The sequence below is a fragment of the Emydura macquarii genome, unplaced genomic scaffold (assembly GCF_026122565.2).
Source record: "Emydura macquarii macquarii isolate MOO-44397 ecotype Brisbane River unplaced genomic scaffold, CSIRO-AGI_Emac_v2 contig_3122, whole genome shotgun sequence".
NCBI lineage: Eukaryota > Metazoa > Chordata > Testudines > Chelidae > Emydura > Emydura macquarii.
This window is the reverse complement of record NW_027133259.1, coordinates 2,796,511-2,818,171: the sequence shown is the minus strand read 5'-3', so window position 1 is coordinate 2,818,171 and position 21,661 is coordinate 2,796,511. Positions and strand designations below refer to the sequence as shown.

The 21,661-nt window shown below is 37.4% G+C and overlaps 1 protein-coding gene across 1 annotated transcript in view; it reads left to right on the top strand.

Annotated features, from left to right (window-relative positions):
• Window positions 1-21,661, top strand: part of LOC137141939 (potassium voltage-gated channel subfamily KQT member 1-like) — a 552,592-nt gene that overhangs the window by 162,196 nt on the left and 368,735 nt on the right. The window contains exon 12 of the mRNA XM_067531059.1: window positions 8,284-8,334. Within this exon, the coding sequence (XP_067387160.1) occupies window positions 8,284-8,334 (51 nt within the window). The remainder of the gene's footprint in view (window positions 1-8,283; window positions 8,335-21,661) is intronic.

The window sequence follows — 21,661 nt, the reverse complement described above, 5'->3', positions numbered from 1 at the left end:
AATACTTGCAAGATACCGTCTTAGGAAGAGCCCAGGGGAGAAACCCAGGTGTTCTTTATAGGTAAATGATCAAATGACCCTGCAACTCTGTTAACGTTTACTTTCAGTACAATCCTTTCTTTATAATGTGTCCCAACCCTTCTGTGGAGTTCAAATTTTTGGACATTATGTGATCTCTTACCCTTACTAACACCTGATTGAAACCCTTCCCATAAATCTGTCTCATGCGGGTAATCCCAATGGAGTACCTATAACATTTTGAGTTTAACTGGAGACAAAGCTTTTTCCAGTACCCTTAATACCAGCTCCTCTGCTCCCCCCCACCTTCCCCTGCCATTTCCCATTCCCGGTGGCAAGTGGGTGTGTGGGGATGGATTTACCCTCCCCCCAGTTTTCTACCATGTTGGAGGGCTTTCCTGAAAGTTATAGCAATTGCAGACTGCATGGGCCCTGAAACACATCTTGCAAGCATGTGTAAATCTGCAGGTGTCCCCAAAAGACCCACCCTCATTCAGATGTTATTCAGAGCATCAGATCTCCGTTGGGTTTGCCGAGCAATAAGTAGTGTACTCTCAATGTGAACACCTGGTCCCCGTGGTGTCATCCACTCTAACCAGAACATGTGATTCAGGATCTCTCACTGAATTCTAGCCTGCGTTACAGCCCTCAGTCTCAACTGTTCATCATAGTTAAACCAAGCCATGCCCCCAAATGGATTGTATTCTTGCTGTATTATGTCCATAGATTTGAACAACGCTGGGCTTCTTTTTTGCCCTTTTGGTAATGCATATGCCAGAGCACAGCCCCAATTTTACAAGTCACACAGTGATCTTTCTTGCCCTTGTATTAGAATGCAATTCATCTGTTAGTTTCTGAAGTGCCAAATCTAGATCATTTGGACAGAAGACAGGCAAACCAGAATGCACTTATCTTGTCAAATGTGTAAATAAGCAAAGTATGTTTAAATCATCAATATTGGGCAGAACTTTTGTGGGAGATTACTCACAACCAAACTTGCAAGGTAGAAAGGAAAGTGGTGGGAAGATCAAGTTTTAAATATTTATTTCACCTGGGTTTTCCTGAAACAGAAAAGAAGTGTGTGAGGCATTACTTTTCCAAACCTAATTTTAAGTGTAATGCAATGGAAAATGTTCACAGACTTATTGTTCTGATGTGATTATCCTTTAAATCATGGCTGTTTCACTGGCTGCCTTCATCTGATCCTGAAACTATAAATGAACTCCAAGGCTTTGATGTTGAGGGTTCAAACTCAAAGGAGATTTTCAAGGTCTTTGAAGTTGAGCTCTAGAAGGGACAATGCACTGTGCACTTATTCACTGGGGGAGTGCTGTCATCATAGTACAGCTGAGTCTTTGCCAGTGTAAATTTATCATGGGTGTTTGAAGTAGCTTTATTGCATCAGTTTTCCTTTTATTTCAAAGTCAGGACATGGATAAAAATGGGTGGGTTTCTGTTCCTGTTTCATTCTATTTCTGTAAAATGAATAATTCTATCCAAGGTGATGTAAATTGACAGAATTTTGTGGAATATAAAAAGGAATCTTTTAGCAACCCCTCACCATCTTTTAAAAAGTTGCTGTTCAGTGATGTGTCCTCTCCCATGTGTAGTTTTCCTTATATGGTGACAAACAGGCGAAGTGAAATTAACTCAGACTCTAAAGACTAAATTTCAAAGGCTTCCTCCTAATTTTGAAAGATCACTGATGTGCCTCTCACCCTTCAGCAATATTGCTCTTTAAGACCCTGATCCTTCAATGAGATCTTTGTGGATGGACCATGCTGCCTGCATGGATCACCACTGAAATCAGTGTGGCTTTGCATGGGTACAGGGGTCTTGTGTATAGATCATTGCAGGATTGATGCCTAAATTGAGAACTAGCATGCTATGACCTATAACATCATAAATCCATGTAGCGAAGAATGAATGTAGGACCTTGGCCTTTGAAGTGCTGAGTGCTTCCAGTGTAGTGCTGTGCACCCTCAACTTGAGGTCAGTGGATATTGAGGACACTCCACACCTTCCATAACTGGGCTCATATTTGGTACATGACATTAAAAGCAAATTGAACAAAGTACTAGGAAAAAAAGTACTTCTGGGAACAATCCTACATTCTTAAAGGGATGGTTTAGACGTGTTGCCAACGCTCATGATTTTCTTACAAGTCTGGTGATATTTGCTGTTTTTTATAAAAGCCCCAGTTCCTGGAATTATGTAAGAATCTTAGTTTCTGTGTATTTTTAGTAAGTTTTTAGGGTTGTGGAGAAAAGCCCCCTCCCTCCTCAAAGGCTCAAAACCCAGAAGAAAAGAAAAGAAATTAAAAACCCTTTTTTTTCAACATCTCATTATTTTTCTTTGTGGGCCTGCCATTTTTGAACATTTTGTGTTGACAATGCTGATCATAAATTTTAGTCTGCTGTGTACTGTTACCATTACAAGAACTTGCTTTAGTACACTGTCTACAAGAGCCCAACTTTGCAAATAGTTCTTCAGAGAGTTAACAGTATATCATGTTTTATAGGACTCAGTGTAATTGGGAACAAGATACCTAGACGAGAGTTAGTTATAATATACCATCCTGAAAATGGTTGTGTGTTCTTTATGTATGATATTGGTAGTCCCAATATACATTATAGGGAAAGTAGACCGAATACAGCTGACTGTAAATGTTATAATATGGGTTTAAGGTCTATCTGTTGTATATACTAATTTACACTGTAAGTTCGTGGGGACAGGAACCATGCTATCTTGTGCACTTGAGCAGTGGTAGCACAATGGTGTCTGATCATGACTGGAGCCTCTTGCTTACTGCAGGGTAAATAATAATTTTTTTGGGGGTGGGGTGTAATCAGAAGGCAATTTGGTGAATGTCACTCATACATGTGAAAAAACAATGGAGCTGGCTAACGCCTAGTGTAGTGTTCAGGTCTTTCAAAAATCCATTTCTGTGCAAACACATTTGTATTTGAGATAAGAATCAAATCCATAGTGTAGGGTAGAAAGGTATTGTGTGAGCTTCCCCTTATAGTGCTACCAACACACTTTGGTCCTTGTTTCTAGTGCTCCTAATACGTCATGTTTCAATCCTTGAACTCTGCCTGTTGTACTGAACTGCATGGTGGCTTATTGATATGAACATTTGATTGAAACCACCAAGCTCACATCACTTGTGACCTGAAACAGATTAAAACAGAAGTCTTTACAGATGAAAGACTTGAAGGTTTATCCTCTCTGCTACCTAGCTCCAAAGAGCTATATACTTTTTTTCTGTAATTTCATGGTCCTTTTGTTGGAAATGAGTGTCATGGGACTGGGAATAATGACATGCTGTGGCTGGCTGTTTCAATAAAGACAGGATTATGATGATGAGGGTTTTTCTTTCTCTCTTTGCCTGTTTGTTTGATAAATATACAAAATTTAGCTGGTAGGTCCATCTTGATATATCAATCTTATATTATTAATCTGTGAACAGCTAGATTGGGGCAGCTGTTTTTCAATATTTGAAGTTTGAAATTTGTGTTTTGTGTGGAATTACAAGAGCCATACGAACTTCATGAACAACACACATTTTGGTCTCACTCCATCAGGCGCTTCAAGTATTTCATAGCCTAACTCTGAGCTGATGGCCCTTGTTTGTGAAACTTTAAAGATTCTTTTATACATGTGGCTGTTTTTTGGGCTTGTTTTACTTTTTTTCCCAAAAGGGTTTCTGTTTGCTTACAGGCACGCTGCCATAAGATCATACTAGTTAAGGATAATAAATGAACATATAATATGTGTCCTCTTACCCAGTCCTAACAATGCTCCATGGCCCCTAAGTTCCACTGCTTTGGTTCCCTATGCATTCAAGGACCCACATTGTAGCCACCATCCTTCCACCTGTAACTGGATTGGGGTGTCTTTGGTGGACCACATCAGTGCTGTTCCATAATTGGTCAGGGGGTTGCTCTTGGTTGAAGCAAGTAGCTTCTATCCCCCACCAGAGGCTAAATGTGCTCCCAGAATGTCCACAGCACTCCATCCCAGCAGCTCAGATAAAGAAAGGCATGAAAGGGAAACTGGGAGTAGTGTATAATTATAATTGTCAATTTTTTTCTTTCATTTTTCCAGTCCTTTTGTACCTACAGCAAAGGTACATCATGGTCTTAATAAAGAGACTGGATTTAAGGCTTATTACAACAATCTGTAAACCACCAACCTCCATTTTTGTCCTATGCCTACGGGGTGTTAATAGGCCATTTCATCTTAACTACTTATTCTAAACAATGTGAGGTTCTTTCTAATCCCAAAGGATAAAACACATATTCCCAGGTCAAGATATATTTCAGATCTTACCCAAATATCACACTTCCAGCCAAATCTTAGTAAGTTAATCTAAATATTTATTAATAAAAGAAGAGAGTTCTAAATGGTTAATAGATCATATACATCCAAATGATTGTAAAGTCCTTATATCAGATTTGTAGCAGTGATGGAATAGACTGCTGGCTTGCAAAAGTCTCTCTGGTAACTTCCAAAAGTTTGGAAGGTCCTCAGTCCATAGTTCAAGATGCTCTTTTAAGCTGTAAATCCACAGTCCAGAGAATTAGAGCAGGAAAGAGGCAAAATGGAGATGTCTCCGAGGTCTTTTATATCCTCTGCCATGTGTCTGGAAATTGACTGTCCCAAACAAATCCCACAGCCCAGGTGTCTAGAAAGTTACTGGCCCAAAATGGAGTCCAGAGTCACATGTCTTTATCACGTGTCCTTAATGGTTTGCTGAATCACAGGGGTTAGCCATTGACTCAGTGTTGTCTGAGGCATCCTCAGACAGAACTATCTGGATGGAATGAGTTTCTTCAATGGCCTATTGTAAGGGTGGAGTGTACTTGATGGGACATCAACACATAGCTGTCTAGCCCTAATGTAAATTCTGTCTGGGGTAGTGTCAGCCAGGAATACAACACATGTTTAAGATACAAGTTTGTGGCCAATATTCATAACTTTAGATACAAAGATAATACATGGATTTAACCAAGATAATCATACTTATAGATACCTTACATGATACACTTTGTACAAGATGTATTGCAACTTTATAACAATAACTGAATTAAAATAAGTAGTCATTTTATACAGCAACACGTGCTGCCTTAATTTGAGCTCTCACATTTACAAATATTGCTGTTGCAACTGGTAGCATGGACTGCAATTGGAATACTCACATGCGTTCAGTTTTATTTGTGTAACTAAGGGCTGCAGGATCAGGCTCCTGAATGGTAAACTTTTTTGCTAGTGTTTGATGGGAGAGGGAAGAACAGCAAGAATTTTGGTTTCTTTCATCTGAGGAAACATAGTCTTCCTCCGACTTTGTCATTTTCATCTGGATGAATAGATTTTCCCAAAGTAACAAGAGACTGATAGTTACAGAAAATATTTCAGTATTTTCATATTTAATATTCAATATTTCAGTACCTGAGGCCAACAACAGGGTCTTGAAATAATTTTCACAGCATGAACAAATATTCCCAAATTAATTTTGGGTGAGTTAAATTAAGAATAAAAGTGTCATGGAATGTCCTGTGTTTATTTTGTGCTGAAACTGACAGCTAGTTCTTCTCTTATGTTGAGTTCTTGACACATTGTATGTGAGTGAGGGAGGGAGGGGTTCAACTTATACTATTTCACAAAAGCAAGTAAAGCAAATTTAAAAAAATACAATAATGTTGACTTTTTTTACTGTGTATTTCGGCCAGGATCTTCACAATGAGTAGTGATTTGGGGTGTCTGAATTATTAGGTGAGCTTTTAAAGAGGAACCTTTTAAAGAGGCCTGTTTTTTGAGAGAGTGCTGAGTACTTATACTCTGAAAATTAGGCACCTTTAAGGTGTCTCAGATTGAGTACACAAATATGGAGACATTCAAAATCACGAGTCAGTTTTGAAAATCTTTGCCTTAGTGCTGTGAAGTATATGAGATGTTTTCAAAACCAAAATGGAATTTATTTGAAAGCTTTTGAATTACTGTCATTACCTGAGTGTACTCAGCCTGACAAACTTCCATGATAAGATGATCGACATTTTAAATGCTTGCTTTGCCTATCATCCATAGTGTTATATGATATCCAGCAGATAGCCTCCAGTCCAGGAATGTGTGAAACAGGAGGTTCCTCTTTACATAACATGGCTGGCAGCTGGCAGACTATGCCATTGTGCTAAGCTACAAGAACTTGGAGTTTGAGGTTTCCAAAAGACTTTCAGATTACCTTTGTCAGGCTCACTAATGCCTGCCAACCATATAATTGTTAGTTTTCTTATTCCTCTTTGTTTTATTGAGCAAAATGAGGTATAGCATCCAGTACTTTTGCTTTTACACTGATAAGGTATAAAATAATTAAGCTTTGGTTTGACTGGTACTATATTTATAATTTGGAAAATTCTGAATATATGGTTACATGACTGGCAAGATAAGAATTTCTCCTAGATTTATTGGAAATTGAAGGTCCTGGCATATATTATTTGAAAGATAATTTTCCCTAGATTGGCAAAATGTTTGATGTTACATAACGTTACTATATGTATACAAAATGGGCATTTTGTATAAATAGCAGTACTTAAACTACTTCTATGCTAATAGGAGTTAAAGATAATATGTCATTCAAATGTTAATTTCCTTTAGATTTGGAATGAAGTTTCAGGTTTGACCTATGACCTCAGTGTCCCGATAACTTGGCCATTCTTTTTGCTAGGTCTGTGTAAAATGTTAACAATGAAATAGAAACCTGTGTTTTGGTTTTTGAATTTTCTTTTAATTTCATACAAAACATCTATGAAATGTCACAGGGTTTTGCTTGAAAATAAGATATTAGTGAAACAATTTGAGAGAGTGCTGGTGTAATTCCTATTCCTATTGTGTGTTCATAAAATGTGTATTCTTTCATGCTTATGTCTCATCACTTTTTTACTCTATTCTTTCTTATCTTCTCATTTTTTCTTGATATTCATTATAGATTATAGATTTACGAACTTTTTTCAGATCTGTACTTTCTGTATCTAATTAAAGTAATTAATGGAAATTTATGTATAGTTTCTTTAAAAACCTACCCTCCAAGATACATGCCTATAACATACATTATATAAAACCAAGAGTGAGTAGGACCACTTTTTGAGCCAATCCTTTGAAATTCAAATAGTTGCTTTTCTGAAAATGAATTTTCACATTAAAATGAGCAATATTTTTAAAATTCACATGGTTTTGTTGTGATAACTGGCATTTCTTTAGAATAGAAATATTGGATTTGTGAGTTTTATTAAGGTAACACAATTAGATGTGTTATTACATCCCTGGCTATACCATTTCAGTGATTGGATTCTTCAACTTGTTCATAAAAAGAAGAATTACACTTACCCCTCCCAAAAACATTGTTCTGGAAAAAAGTTAAAATCCATTAGCATCAACTACAATTACAGGTAGTTGATATTAAAAATGTCTGCTTTTTTTCTTTCTTTTTATCTCTATCACTTTTAATTTAATAGTAGCATTTTAAAAGCTCAATTCCAGGTTTCAGTTTCTCTCAGCAAAAGTAGTTCATGACCTTTATTATCAAGCTTAAGTTTAGCATCCATGAATAAGCTGCCAAATATGCATCATTATTTTTTTTGATAGTTTGACAGTCAGAGGAAAATGTCTGTTAGAAAGATAAAATATTAGTAGAATATGCTAATATTCATGCATATAGCTACAGTAGCCTTAATGAAAGGTTAAAGCACTGACATAAGTGGTTAAACAATTCTAGCATTGGACTTTTTGCAGTACTTTGAAGCCATTACATTTCATTTATAGTTAACTTACCCCATTCAGGGCATAGATAATATGTCAGTCACACACTGTAGCCCTGAGGTCATGATTATATGAAAGCTTCTTTGACAAATAGTATAAGTGACTTTGGATAAACAACATTTTCTGCACTTGTTTACTTTAAGGAGCAGCAGTAGACTTAGATGGTATTTTCAGTAGGCTTAAACGAGCCTTACAAAACTGCAGTACTCTCAATTTAAAGGAATGGTTATTACATTTGTGGATCCCCAAATTTTGACCTACTGTTCCTTGTCTTGTATCCATTTGCCATCTCCATATAATTCATGACACGTTTTTCAAAAGGGGTTAATAGTAATATTGGAGTAAAAATTATTTTAAGAATGTTGAAAAATATCTTGAATGTTGTCCTCTTCTAAGAAGTCAAAGCTGATGGTTTTACTCAGCAATTCTTTTTTCTACTCTTTGTAGCATTTCAATCAGGAGTGATAGCAACTCAGAGCTTAAAACAATGAGTGCAAGGTAAGAAAATGATTGACCTGATTCTGTGAGATCTGTCAGTAACATAGGGCATTGTGGTTCAATATTTAATGTGGTGTAATGTAATGGGGGAAGGAAGCTTTTATGCACTACACAGTTTTAAAAGTGACTTAAAAGTGATAGGAGAAAAACAAAACGAAATCTAAAACCAAAGCATTGGGCTCAAGGGAAGGTTTTTGCAAGTGCATTCAGTTCTATAGTAAACCAGCTGCAGAAGAGGGTTTCAAATTCCTACACTAAGACTGAGACCCACAGATCTGCCCTCTATCCCCAGAGGTCAAAGAGCATTTCTCCTGCAGGCAGAGTGGCAGCTTGTCCAATAAATACAGGACTGTTACCATGACACAGAAGGATCATTATACTGAGTAAGCTGACAAATAATTGGAACATTTCTTCCTGTCTACATGAGGGAGTTGAGAAGACAAGCGTAAAGTGGGTACATATGTTCTCTTTGAAAGACAAGTGGGTTTAAGAAGCATGTTCTTAGTAACTTTTCAGAGAGGTGCCACTGATAGTTTTATTGAATATGTCCACCAAAACCTATTGGAGAATTGACCGTATTGGACCTGGATCCTACAATTGGACTCTTTGCAGGCACAGGAGTCAACTGAAATGAGTCCAATTTAATTATCAGGAGCATAGTGAAAAAACATTTTTGAGAACACAAGAAATGGGCAGTCATTCATAAGGACAGATTGAGTCATTGATTTGATTGCTTTTTACCGTGAATTGTTCATTCTAGTGATGCTTGCACAAAACCGTTTTCAAGTTGGTCTACCTAAATCATAATCCCATCATTTTTGGCACAGTGAATAAAAATGTTATTTTTATCTTTTTGAGCAATGTGCAATAATCAGTTTAATTCCATGGTTTATAGTGACATAGGCTGTACAACCCAATGTCTCCTCCCTTTCAGTTAGAAATTATATTGTAGGATCTCATCAACTGACTTAATTAGCAAATATAGATGGGATAGAACCTAAAATAGTCTCTTTGGTTTTGGTTTTATTCAAGAAGGAAAATATTACAATAAACAGTGAGGAAAAACTAAGACTAGTTGGGTAGTTGAAAAGCTGCTCCGGGAGGCTGTGGAGTCCTAAAAACTGAAGATGTATTGAAAGCTACGCAAGACACTTATTAAGCAGGGGTGGCTTATGGATAACGAAATCAGTCTTGCCCATCTATGATATGTGGGGATGGCTCAGAAGACCCTCTAGAGAGCCTATCCATCCAACGTTACTATAATGTACGAATAAACAGATCATTTTAAAACTGATTGTGTTTTCATATGTAATCCTAATGAGAAATATTCACATTAGCTGATCTCTACTTGGAATCTGAATGTTCTTTCTGTGACTTTCACTTAGTATTTTTCTTACTTAGTATATAAGTAAAGGCAAAGAGGTGAAATGTAAACAGGCTCAGGAAGACTCCGCTGTCATATGTTCTTGCATTTCCTTGCCACCAGTAATTCAGTGCTCTCCCTGTTGAGCATGTGTGTTTGATAATGTGAGTGGTGATGCCTGGGATGGAGGAGAAGGTACTTCTTCTCTGAGCGTAAAAGAAGGAACTTCATGCTGGATCAAACTTGATATAAGAGCACCTTTATATAAGAAGATAATTGCAATGGCAGGGCTATGTCAATTTCCCAGTGTTGGGGAGAAAAGTAAACTTTCATGTCCCTTATAAAAGCAAACCAACAAAACCAATTGTACCATAGTTGGAAGCCTTCCCCTCAATCCAAACACTAAGAAAGCAGTGTGGTCTAGTGGTTAGAGCACTGGGCTGTGATGCAGGAATCCTGGTTTCTGTTCCAGGCTCCAGTAGAGACCTTGGGCAAATTATTTTTCCCTATGTGGATCTGTCTCCCTCTCTGTAAAATGGGGATGATGATTCTGACCTCCTTTGTAAAGTACTTGGAGATATATGGATGGTCAGCACTAGATATTAGTAGTAGTTTGACACAGGGGCTATAATTAAATTTAATCACTATTTTTTATTAAAGGTGAACAGAATATTAACAGAAGTTATTTTTTTCATAAATCTTAAAAGAGAGGCTTTCAAATATGAAGGATAACGGAATACAACAGAGCTCCAGTAAATGTATATAGTATGTTTTTTTTCTTTCAGCCATCCCTTCAAATAGCTTGGTTAATCTAACACAGACAATAAATAACTTCATTTATCTTAATTTGTTTATTTTGATTAACAACATGTCTATAAATCATGGGATTTTTTTTGCAACCTCAGTACTGAAATATTAATTGGATTCAGGGAACCTTCTTTGTATGTCCTGGGATTGTCCCAAATTGAAAAAGCTTTTGGGCAATAATCATTTTAATATATGAAATGATGCTAACTGTATAAAATCGGAGAGACCCCAGTGTCATTCATGTGTAGGGATATTATATGAGGAGAGAGGGATGATCACAGGCTCTTCTGTTCAGAGAGTACTTATAGATTATCCAAATTATATTTCCACAAATTTGATTATTTAAAAAACAAACCTCTCAAGTCTCTTCCCACCTCAGCTATTTAACAAAGTTCAATATCCTATAAAATAAACTTTGTGACCAATGTTATTCTCTGGCTTGTACGTGCTAAGAAATATTACCAGGTGATATACTGTCAATTTAGGAAGTTAATATTTATTAACCTGACTAAAAGATCTGAACTGACAGATAAAATAACCAGACAAACTTTTCTACCTTAACTATGTTTGTCAAAGTCAAACAGTTGCCTGTTGATGGTGCATGTATATTTCTTACAGAGCAAAGATTCCTGGAAATACTTAAATTCACTTTTTCATAAGTTTAGGAGTTGATTTAATTCTTGACTCTTGCTGAGCTTTTTAAAGCCGCGCTTCTTAACCGTATCAAAGTTAAACCACCTGTCGAGATGAGTTACAGTTGAGACCTTTGGACTTGTGCCAGTTGGGGGGGGGGGGGGAAGGGGCTTATGATGATGGTTGTTTTTCATGGAAAGGAGGGAAACTCTAGTCTTTGTTTCAAATCATTAAGTAAAAAAATGCCTCTCAAGATCACAGGGGTTTTAAAAAGAAGCTGGTCATGGGGCTGTTTCTATCCTGATCACCACTTGTGTGTGAGAGCTAAGGGAGCTCAGTTCGGGGGGGAGTAAGTGCAAAGGACTACCGTTTAAAGTTTGTTTAAACTGTAATAATGTTGGGTGGTCGCCTCTGGATGATACATGGGAATGTACATTTGAAATGTGACCCATCTTCAAACCTGTAAATGGGGGAAGGAGAAGGCTCCTCTTACTAATCAGTCTCTAATTTTTCCCTTTGAAATACAGCAGACAAGATGCCCCCCTTCTAAGAACTTCATTCCAAACTAGGTTGTTCTTAGTTAGGTAGGCAGCTTGAAATGATTCATTTTACAAATCTCTGCAATGGTCACTTATTTTTCCCTATGAATTTCCAGTTTCTTCTCCCTACATTTTCATCTCCTGTATAATGAAAGGAAGCTCATGTAATGTGAAGAGATTTCCATCTATGTAAAGTGAAAGAGCATTAATATTTTGTTTTGGTCAGTTTAAACACATTCCTTTTTGTTTTAGGCTTTGAGAGATGAGTCTCTAAAGCCTAGAACTTTAAGTTGCATACTTTTAAGTAAACTCCAATACAAGGGGGGAAAAAGAATGAAATCAAACTTAGATTAGATTTTATTTTTTATCATTTTTAAACTTAAAACCTAGCGAAGTCAGGACTCTAACAAGGCAGTGGTGCACAGAGAGCAGAGGAACTGTCAAGACATTCCTACTTAGTCCTTCTGTTTTTGGAGATATATATACCCAGCTCCCATTGAACAAAGTAGGAGCTGCACAGACACACATCTGAGAGCAGAATTAGTTTCATGGTGATTCTTACACAATTCTCAGTGTTGAATATCTCCATTGATGGCAGTTTCTTAACCTCCCTGGTCCACTTGTTCTATTGCTAACCTGTTTGGGGAGGTGGAGGTGTGGGGATGAAGTTGGGGGTTTGAAAAATAGTGATTGGTATGTTTCTGTGAACTCTCTCTTCCCAATGCTTTTTTTTTCTTTCATGGGAAATTAGGATATAAACATAATCAGCCACCTCTAGCCCCTGTGCCTAATCAAGCAACATGAAGAGGTATTTAGTACTGCCAATAAAAATGTAGACTTTGTCAGAACAACTCTGGAGCTACAGTGGGAAACCCTAGGAACCCTAGTCTGGGATCTAGAGACCCAGATGCAATTCTCTGATCTGCCACAGACTTCCTGCGTGACTGTGAGCAAGTCACTTAGTGTGTCTGTGCTGTAAAATGAGGATAATAGCCTTTTCCGGTAATTTTGGGAGGATAACCACATTAAAGATATTGAGGTGCTCAGACACTCTGGTAATAGAGGCCATATAAGTAGATATAGCAGTGGTCCTTTGTCCTAGCACAAGTCACAATGTTTCAGAATAGGGCTCCAAGTGGGGCCCCCTTGTTGCTATAGGCTGCTACATTCTGAACTAAATTCTGCCAATATAGCACAGGAGGATTATATTTGTTAAAAGTTTTTTTTTTTTTTTTTTTTTTTTTGTATTGAGTGTCCTGAACTTCCCTTCAAATCAGTGATAGGATCAGGCCTATGGCCAATCTCCTTCTGCAGTTGGTTGGGTTTGTAAAGTGTTGCTTTGATTTTTTTCTGGCTACTGTTCACCCAAGGTGCAAGATGTCTGGGCGGGAAGGAGGGCAAACATCCAACCATGCATGTCAACCTCCCGAATAGATAATTATATATTTAATTCAGAAACCGTGTAAAGGGTAATGAATAGGAACGCAGGAGGGGAAAGACTTGCTTTTGTTTTGGCAGGATGGGGTGTTAAATTCAACAGCAGCTACAACTCTTAAAATAATTCATTACCTAATAACCCCTTGAGATATGTCAACATTGTGATGCAGTCATTTATTTTTAAAGACTATCCTCTGTTAGATTGCTCAGAAGCATCTTAACACAGGGGTCTCTCGTCACTAGGCTTTTGTTTTAAGGAGACCACTTCTTTCTTGCTTTGTTGTCTGCCAACATCTCCTTACTTCCACGTGCCCATGGTAGCAATCAAAATCCTTGGACCCGGTCTTGCAATTGGGTAGCCATCCTCTTGAGCAGACACCCATTTGTCAGGATCTGAATGTACGGATCTGATCTCAGGATCAGGACCTTGATTTGTAGTGATAATCATCTTTCTGTTCTTGTTTGTATAGAGCGTAGCACAATGGTCCATGCCTGGGGCTCTGAAGTGCTACCTGCAATGCATATAAATAATAATAATTATACAAGGAAGGTGTAGTGGAATTTTACAAACTGAGCAGTTTGCGAAGCAGATCCAGTTTTTAACTTGGCAGGGTAATGACAAGGCTCCTTACACGTCTGTATTTCATGGTACCTTCACTTTAGTCTAATGGAATAAAAGAACCTATTAACAACATTACTCCTGCAATTGCTACATCTAATTAAAAGACAGCCACTGTCATCAAAACTTTCCTGATGTCATACAAATAGAACCAGCTCAATGTATTTTTTACAACTTTTTTAACCTAACAGAGATTTGGAGAACTGCAGAAGTACGGGGTCTATTATCATTCTTGTTTTAATTTCGTTTATTAATCCCATACTGTCCTATGCAGTGTTGTTGTAGCCATGTCAGTCCAAGGATATCAGAGAGACATTAGATATTAGAGTGAGGTAATATTGTTTATTGGAACAATTTCTGTTGGTGAGAGAGACAAGCTTTCGCGCTTACACGGTTCTTCTAGCATGCAACGTTTTTGTACTGTTCTGAAGTTCTTGGTTCTTTAGACACTTCTGCTGCAGTCCACCTTTCTTTCATGCCAAGTTAGAATGGTGATGTGTTTCGGATGCACGGAGAGGACCTGAGTGAGTTCTTTCTGCAATTACAAAATAATTTCAGTGCGAACTGAAATTCAGCAGGCTTCATTTTTGCTACTAACTCAAAAGTCAGCTTAGATTTATCTATAGGTTCACGGACCTTTTAAGCCAACATGGTTTCATTTTAGACTGGTTTACGTGTTTTATGTAGGAGTACCAGGCAAAATTTTGCAGTCTAAACTGAATTTTGCTGTCAGAACAAAGTTGGGAGCTTGAATCCATGTGAATGCCAAAATGTAAGCATAAGCATCTGTAAACCAAAACCCAAAGTTGTTCTTAGCATTAATTTAACTCACTTCCACCCTGCCTTGTTCTGCCAGAGGTAGATTTGGTAACCTTCAGAGTTGGTGACACAGTTGGCTAGTATGCCTTTATCTACTCCCATTTCAAAGTGGGGTAGATCAAAGTGCCTTAACAAACTGTTAGTGTACATCCACATGGGTCCACATATCACCGTTAGTGCCCAGCACGCTAGAGCAGTGTAGATTCACACACCAGCTTGCTGCAAACTAAATGGTTGTGTAGACAAGCTTTTAGAGACTTGTCTATTTTCCCTGGCTTTTCCTAAAGTGCGGGAGAACAATTAAGGGATAGACGGGCCGATGATTAGGTTGGGTAAATAGCATTTGAGGTTGGTAAAACATAGCGGGGGGGGGGGGGGGGGTTATTTATTTAAGATCTGTGTCCTAAATTTTCAGAAGTGACTAATGATTTTGGGGGCTGAACTTGAGACACCGTATGAGAACCTGATTTTTAGAGGATACGTGTTCTGTATGTTAAGCAAATCTGGCCACATTAAGGAGTCCCAATCCTTAATGTCCCAGTGTCACTGGTCACTTTTGAAAATGTAGGCTGATGGATTTCACTGTCTTTGTGCACCCTATATTTTTGTTGTTTTAAACTGCACTTTATATAATATTTAGTAACATGGTTAAAATAGATGCAGCTTTTACATTCCAGTAAATAACACAGCTGCATCCTAGTCTTTATTGTGTAAAGTATTTTACATTATTTATATGCTTTTTATGTTAAATAAATATTGTGTGATAAATTTAAAAACAGCTGCCCTGTTGTCCTGGATCATAAATGCAAATCAGAAAATGCTCTCTAAATACATACTGCATTTGCTGAAAGTTCTAAGTATGTACGTTTTAATTACTTCCTTAATCTTTTCCATACGTGAGATTTCAGCAGTACACATCATTTGTGAAATGGTAACTAATACTTGTATTCAATCATTAAGCATTTGGGTTTTTTTAAAGAAAATCTTCGAAATCTGTTTAAACGATTTAGAAGACTGGCTTCATTGCAAATGTATTTTCAAAGTTAAGTGAGTGCTAAAACTAATTCGGAGAGTCAGAAGTGTGAGTCATGCAAGCTAGAGAGTGCATGAATGCCAAAGCATGTCAGTTCATTCACAGGGCACTGATCAGGATTACGGGTGTATTTGAAAACAGTAGGAGTGAAATTAGATTATGTTCTGGTCATATTGGTAATCCCAAAAGCAGCACATGGCACTTTTCTGTAATGATTCATTTGCCGTACTTCTCATAAACATTTGTGACCTGATAAAATCTGTTCAAGATGGAGTGGGGATAGGCATGGCATTACAGCAGACTTTTCCATACGGACACCTTCCTTGGTGATTTAGAGTCATGAATTTAAGGCCAGGAGGAGCCACCAGATCATCTAGTCTGACCTCCTGTGTATCATAAGCCACCAACACCAGACTTGATGGTCCCTATTAATTCTTCACGATACCAGGTTGCCCTCTTATAAAAACGTTTTTCTCCTAATGTCTTTCTGGAGTCGTCCCTTTACATTTGGTGCAGCCAAGTAGCTCTGACCTTCAGGTGGACATTTAGCAACTGGTGGTGCTGCGTTGGCTGCATCTTTCTCTCTTCCAGCTGGTAAGTACATGCTACATCCCTCCCTCCCAACGCATTTCTTTTGATTGCTAAGGGGATAGCACACACTTACAGTAGTTGTAATATTTTTTTTCTTGGCTTCTTTTTTCTGTTCTTCCTCTCTTACTCTTTTTTTTTTAATTGTTGGGGAAAGGTAGAGTGCTCGTGAAAGTGAAGGTCCGATCCAGTGGAAGGGCCTTGGGTCAAACACGCTGCAGCCAGAAGGCATGTAAGTCTTTTGCACAAAGTCTGCCACTGGATTTCAATTGAGACCTATATCATCACTTGCTCTTACAGTCACAGGTCCACCCTTTGAGTAGAGAGAGAGAATCCTGCCAAAACAGAATAGATTTATTTTCTTTAAATAAATCAGGGTGATCCTGGATGAAGAAGAAGAGGGTTTAAGGAGGGAGTCAGAATAGAGACAAGGCAATCTGGTTGTAGCAAGAGGATTCACTTTTAGATGTAAAGCAGAACTGTTTGGCAAGGAAGAAGCCAGACCTGAAGGAGAAAATGAATTTGTGGTGGAGGGAGGACCCAGTACTTCCCGGATTTTTTCAGAGGTATGTGGCTGCATGGGAGCAGGATTGAGGAAGTAGGTATGAAACAAGGCAGGAGCTTGCTTGGACACACAGGATGGTGGGTGAGGAAGTTGAAGATGAAGGGTATAGTGTTTTTGAAGGGAGAGACCATTAAATCAACCAGAATGTTAATTTAAAATGAAAATATGCATTTTACAGGCAATCAAATAAAACTGTTTCACCTATGAATCAGTTTAATTTATACTGGAATCCTCTTGCAAATACCATCACTTTCCAGAATGATTAATCTAGCATAATCTCAGTACGCTGAAAAAAAATGTATTACACCTCTCTAAGAGCACAGTGGTCTGTTTTACCAGAGAGGTAAGATTACAGTGTTGAGAATGATCTAGGAAAAAGCAGTGTGCTATACTTTAGAGAACACAATGTTGAACAAGAGTCTAGTCCTAGATATTAGTATACCTTAGGCCATATTTTCCTTCATATATAAGCATCTTGTTAACTTCAATGGAGCTATGATGGCTGTATTTAGCCCACAAGGTCTCATAGGTAGTGATGGGCAAGAGAGTCCTAGCATGTTAAAAAAGAACGCTTCTATTCAAACAAATAATTCAGTGGTACCTAGCCACCTCTATACAACTTCGAGAGGAAAAATGAAATGAGAGTATAGGATGAATTGAGTATGGGAAATGGGTCTCAGCAGGGGTGGGTGAGGTGGGGCATTTGGTTGGGCTGTAGGGAGACTGCACTGTCCCCCAAAGGGACAGCTCATGTCCCAAAGGGGGACAGCTCTTGCCTTAAAATATCTCCCCTATGCCTCAACCAGTTGGGGAAATATCTTTATTTGAACCAAAAAAGATGATGGAAATATGTGCTGGAGACAGGCTCCTCCCTCCTTTTAGGTTTGCTGCATCCTATTAGTTGGCCAGGAGCACTGAGCAGTAGCTGATTGGCTCTCATGCTCCCATCCCAACTTTTCCTTTTCTTTTTCCCATGCTGTTAGTTTGTTCCTCATCAGTTGCCCTGCTGTTCCTCTCTGTAGTTGTAGATAGTGAGCTGTGTTTCCTGGATCCTGTAAGTCTGAGCAATTGCTTGCTTTTTGGGATTAGGAAGGAATTGTTTCCCATTGGACTTAATTGCTGGAGGTGTGTTGGCCTTTTTCATCTTCTTTGTGGCATCACAAGGCATCACAAGTTGGGGTACAAAAGATTAGGATACTGTCGCCCATCCCCTTAGTGTGGGGAACGTTAGATGATTCAGAAGTGAGCTGAGTCCTGGGGGGTAAGCAGAGAAATCTAACCCAGGTTATTGTACCTAAAAGAAACAATTCTCACAAATTGTATGATTATGTAGAGGATATTTCCATGCAACTGGAATTTGGGTGTAAGGTTGTATTATAAATGAGGTCTGCTCTACTTAAATGCCACTTTATTCATTTGTTTGAAATAACTGAGTAAGATGCATCATTTCCTGTTCTTCCATCTGGTGTATCAGTGTAATGCCATCAGGCACGCAACACTTGTTTACTTTTTCTCCTTACTCTCATGGCATTTCTATTCTCTTCTCTGGCACGAATCTGTAATTTAGATTCTCTCATAATTGCAGCAAACCCACTCCAGTCTTAAACACTTTAAACTAAAAGAAATGAGGAAATCAATATATTTGCATGTGTAACTAGGGTGAGTGAGGAAAAATAATATTAAATGGATATTTCATGCACAGTAATCTGTCCTTCTATGCAAATATGGCACTGAAGTCATAAACACAAGGCAATTTTATATTGCTCATAACTATATTTTCATAGTATTGCACAAATTCAGACTGTAAGGACTTTAAGCAGGTTTTAATTAAATATTAACAGTGCAGATGGGTGTGCATTAATAGTGAGCTAAGGTGTAGCTAAGGCTGTAGAAAAGCTGATACAATGTATTTGAGAAATGTTATGTGCACATCTAATTAAAGACCATGTCATAATGCATAGGCAGAATGGGTAGATTTAAGGTTTTGAGTTCAACCTTAACTTTGGCATTTCCTAAAGTTAAATATATAACTAATACAATGAATAGTCTCAATTTTCTCTTTTTGCATTTTGTTTTTGTTTAAAGAAGGGAAAAAGTGGGACTCCAAACAAGGAACTTCAGTCTTCAGTTTCAAAGTTCTGTTGGCTTTTAGATGTTTGATGCTTGGCAGAATTCAATTTTATTTTAAATAATGTTGACAGATATCGATGTATTTTAAAGCATTTTTTCAATTTTCATAAATTTAAATTTTCACAGTTGTGGGAAATTATGGGGTTAGACAATAGAGAGGTAAGATAATTATTTAATGACAGTAGATATTGGGATACAAAAAGTTAAACTTTATAACCATTAAAACACAAATTGTCAACATCATATGTCTGAATACACAGAATAAATATCCTTAAAACAAAGTCTGATAGGGTCTCAAGCAGCATTTTTTAAATTTTACCTATCTGTAAATTTCTGTTATCAGTGGAAATATTTATTTGTTTGTTGGTGTGTATACGGTGGAATTAACATAAAAAATATAATCTTTCCAAACCTAAGAATAGAGTATACCAATGACAACCATTTCCCTGTAGATCAAGACTAAGGACTGCTTTTTAGGGCTATTTCCATACCAAATTATGAATTTAAAACTTCCGCTGGTTAAGTTATAAGTGATTTAAAAAAAACAAATCACAATTTTTTTTAACTGGGAAGAGGGTATTTTTTTCATTTTTATTCAGAAATGACTAAATCATATTTTCCCAAACTTTTCAGAGATGTTCACTTTCAAGCTGGGAAATGTCAATCAAAAGGTGAATGCATGGCAAAGCTACCATTTAAAACCAGAGATTTTCCTATTTATTGAATAGTTTTGAATGAATAATTTAAGGAAATGTATTTATTTATCGCAGATATTTTACTTTGGAAATTAGGATGGTTTTTAGCCATCAGAGGAGTTGAGATTTTGGAACAGTCTTCTAACAGGAGCCATGGCACAAACAATTTAACTAGCTTTAACATAAATTGTTTATATTTATTAATGGGGTCATACGATTGGCTTACTGGCAGTAGCAGAGGAGTGAACTTTATGATGCAGGAGGTCCCTTCTAATCCTTTGTTCTAGGTTCTTATGTTCCAGATACAGAAAAGAATGCTAAATTTGACAGATTTCCACCTGTATCTTGGACCAGCTCTGTATTGCAGCTTGCAGCTAAATTCAGAGGTGATGTGATTTAAGTCAAACGTCAGTATGCAGGTATCATTCACATGCCAAATGGACATAAGAGCGGGCTGTAGCTGGAGAAGCAAACAGTTGTCGATGTTTTTCTGCTGCCCTTTCTAAAAATGCTACAAATGTGCATTAAAGTTGTTGGAAAAAACTGTATGCTGAAGTACATGATTTGAGAACTAATATGTTATCATGTAACAAAAATTGTACCATAATTATTACATGCAAAGGGGTAGATTTGAAATGACACAAAAACCCTAACATTGGCATTTTTTGTCTGGTGAGTGCTTAAATATGTGACCTTTATGCTCTCAATGTCATTTATTTTTTATTTCCATATAATATGTATTTTTTAGAATAAGACATAATGGAATGTAAAATTCATCCAGATCATGTCTCGATTTTTTAAAATGAACTTATTCTGAGAAATGCATCTAATTTGGACCTAAATTTATTTCTGATATTTCAGGACAAATGTTGAGTCGTAAAACTGAGGTTATAGGAAAACTTTGTGAGAACACTTAAATCGCTCACCATTCTAAGCTTGTTTGTTTGCCATCTTCATTGTGTCCCCTATCTAGCTTCTGGCCATACATTGTAAAGGCCTCTTCTACATTTTTGCTTTGGCAGGTGAAAGACTGTGGTCTTAAGAAAATATTGAGTCTCATTTACAAAAAAAATTGTGTGTTTGTATGTACGAGCCCCAGAATATTCTTCTGCTTCATTTTCACTTTCACCACAATAAAAGGAATTTGTTGCCGGTTGTACACAAATGTTCATCCAGTGATGAAATGTAATGACTCTGGCACAGGCATTGAAAAAAAACAACAAACAAAAAACTTGAGCACTGAGGTTTTGTGGTCAAATCCCACTTGAAGACACTCTGTCTAGGGATTCTCCCTAGTACATTTGGAAATATGCTGGTTTCTGTGTTTAGTAATTGGGTTGTCTGTTAGAGTTCAGGTTTTGTCATGAAATGTGGCAGTTTTGATGATAACATTCATGCTACAGTATAAAACTGCTCCAAGCATGATCACATGGCACTGGTGAAGAGAATGTTTCCCTTAAATACTCATGCTTCTTTTTTGTAATGAAGAAAGTGGTAATGTTCATAGCATAGTGAATATTTTGTTCACATTGACTGTGCAAAAACCATTCCCACAATGGTATTTAATTATAGAATAATACATCTCGCCTTCTTGGAAAACTGAATAATTTTAACTTATAAGTTATTCATCTGAAAAGGTTCTGACCCTGCTGAAAAAGTAAATCATTGCACAGAACTTAGATTCTCACATTGGCATAGGCTTTCCTAGTCTACCACAGAAATTAATGGTTTAGATCCTGAGTGTTTCTTTTATAGCCTTTGAAGTTTTGTCTAGAACTGAGTGAATAATTGAATTTTTGCATTCTGTGGCTGAACAGGGGGAAAAAAATCATGTTGGGTTGACCTGAAATGAAATTTCTTTTGGTGTTTGTCACTGAAATGATAAACCAAAAAAATTGTATGAAGTGTAGTTGCAGCCATGTTGGCTCTAGGCTAAAGAGGGAAGGTGTGTGAGGTGTAATATCTTTTATTAGACCAGCTACTGTTGGGGGGGGGGAGAGGGGAGAGACAAGCTTTTGAGCTTACACAGAGCTGAAGTTGGTCCAATAAAAGATATTACCAAACTGAAAAAAGTCACTTCAGGTCAAATAAAACAAAAT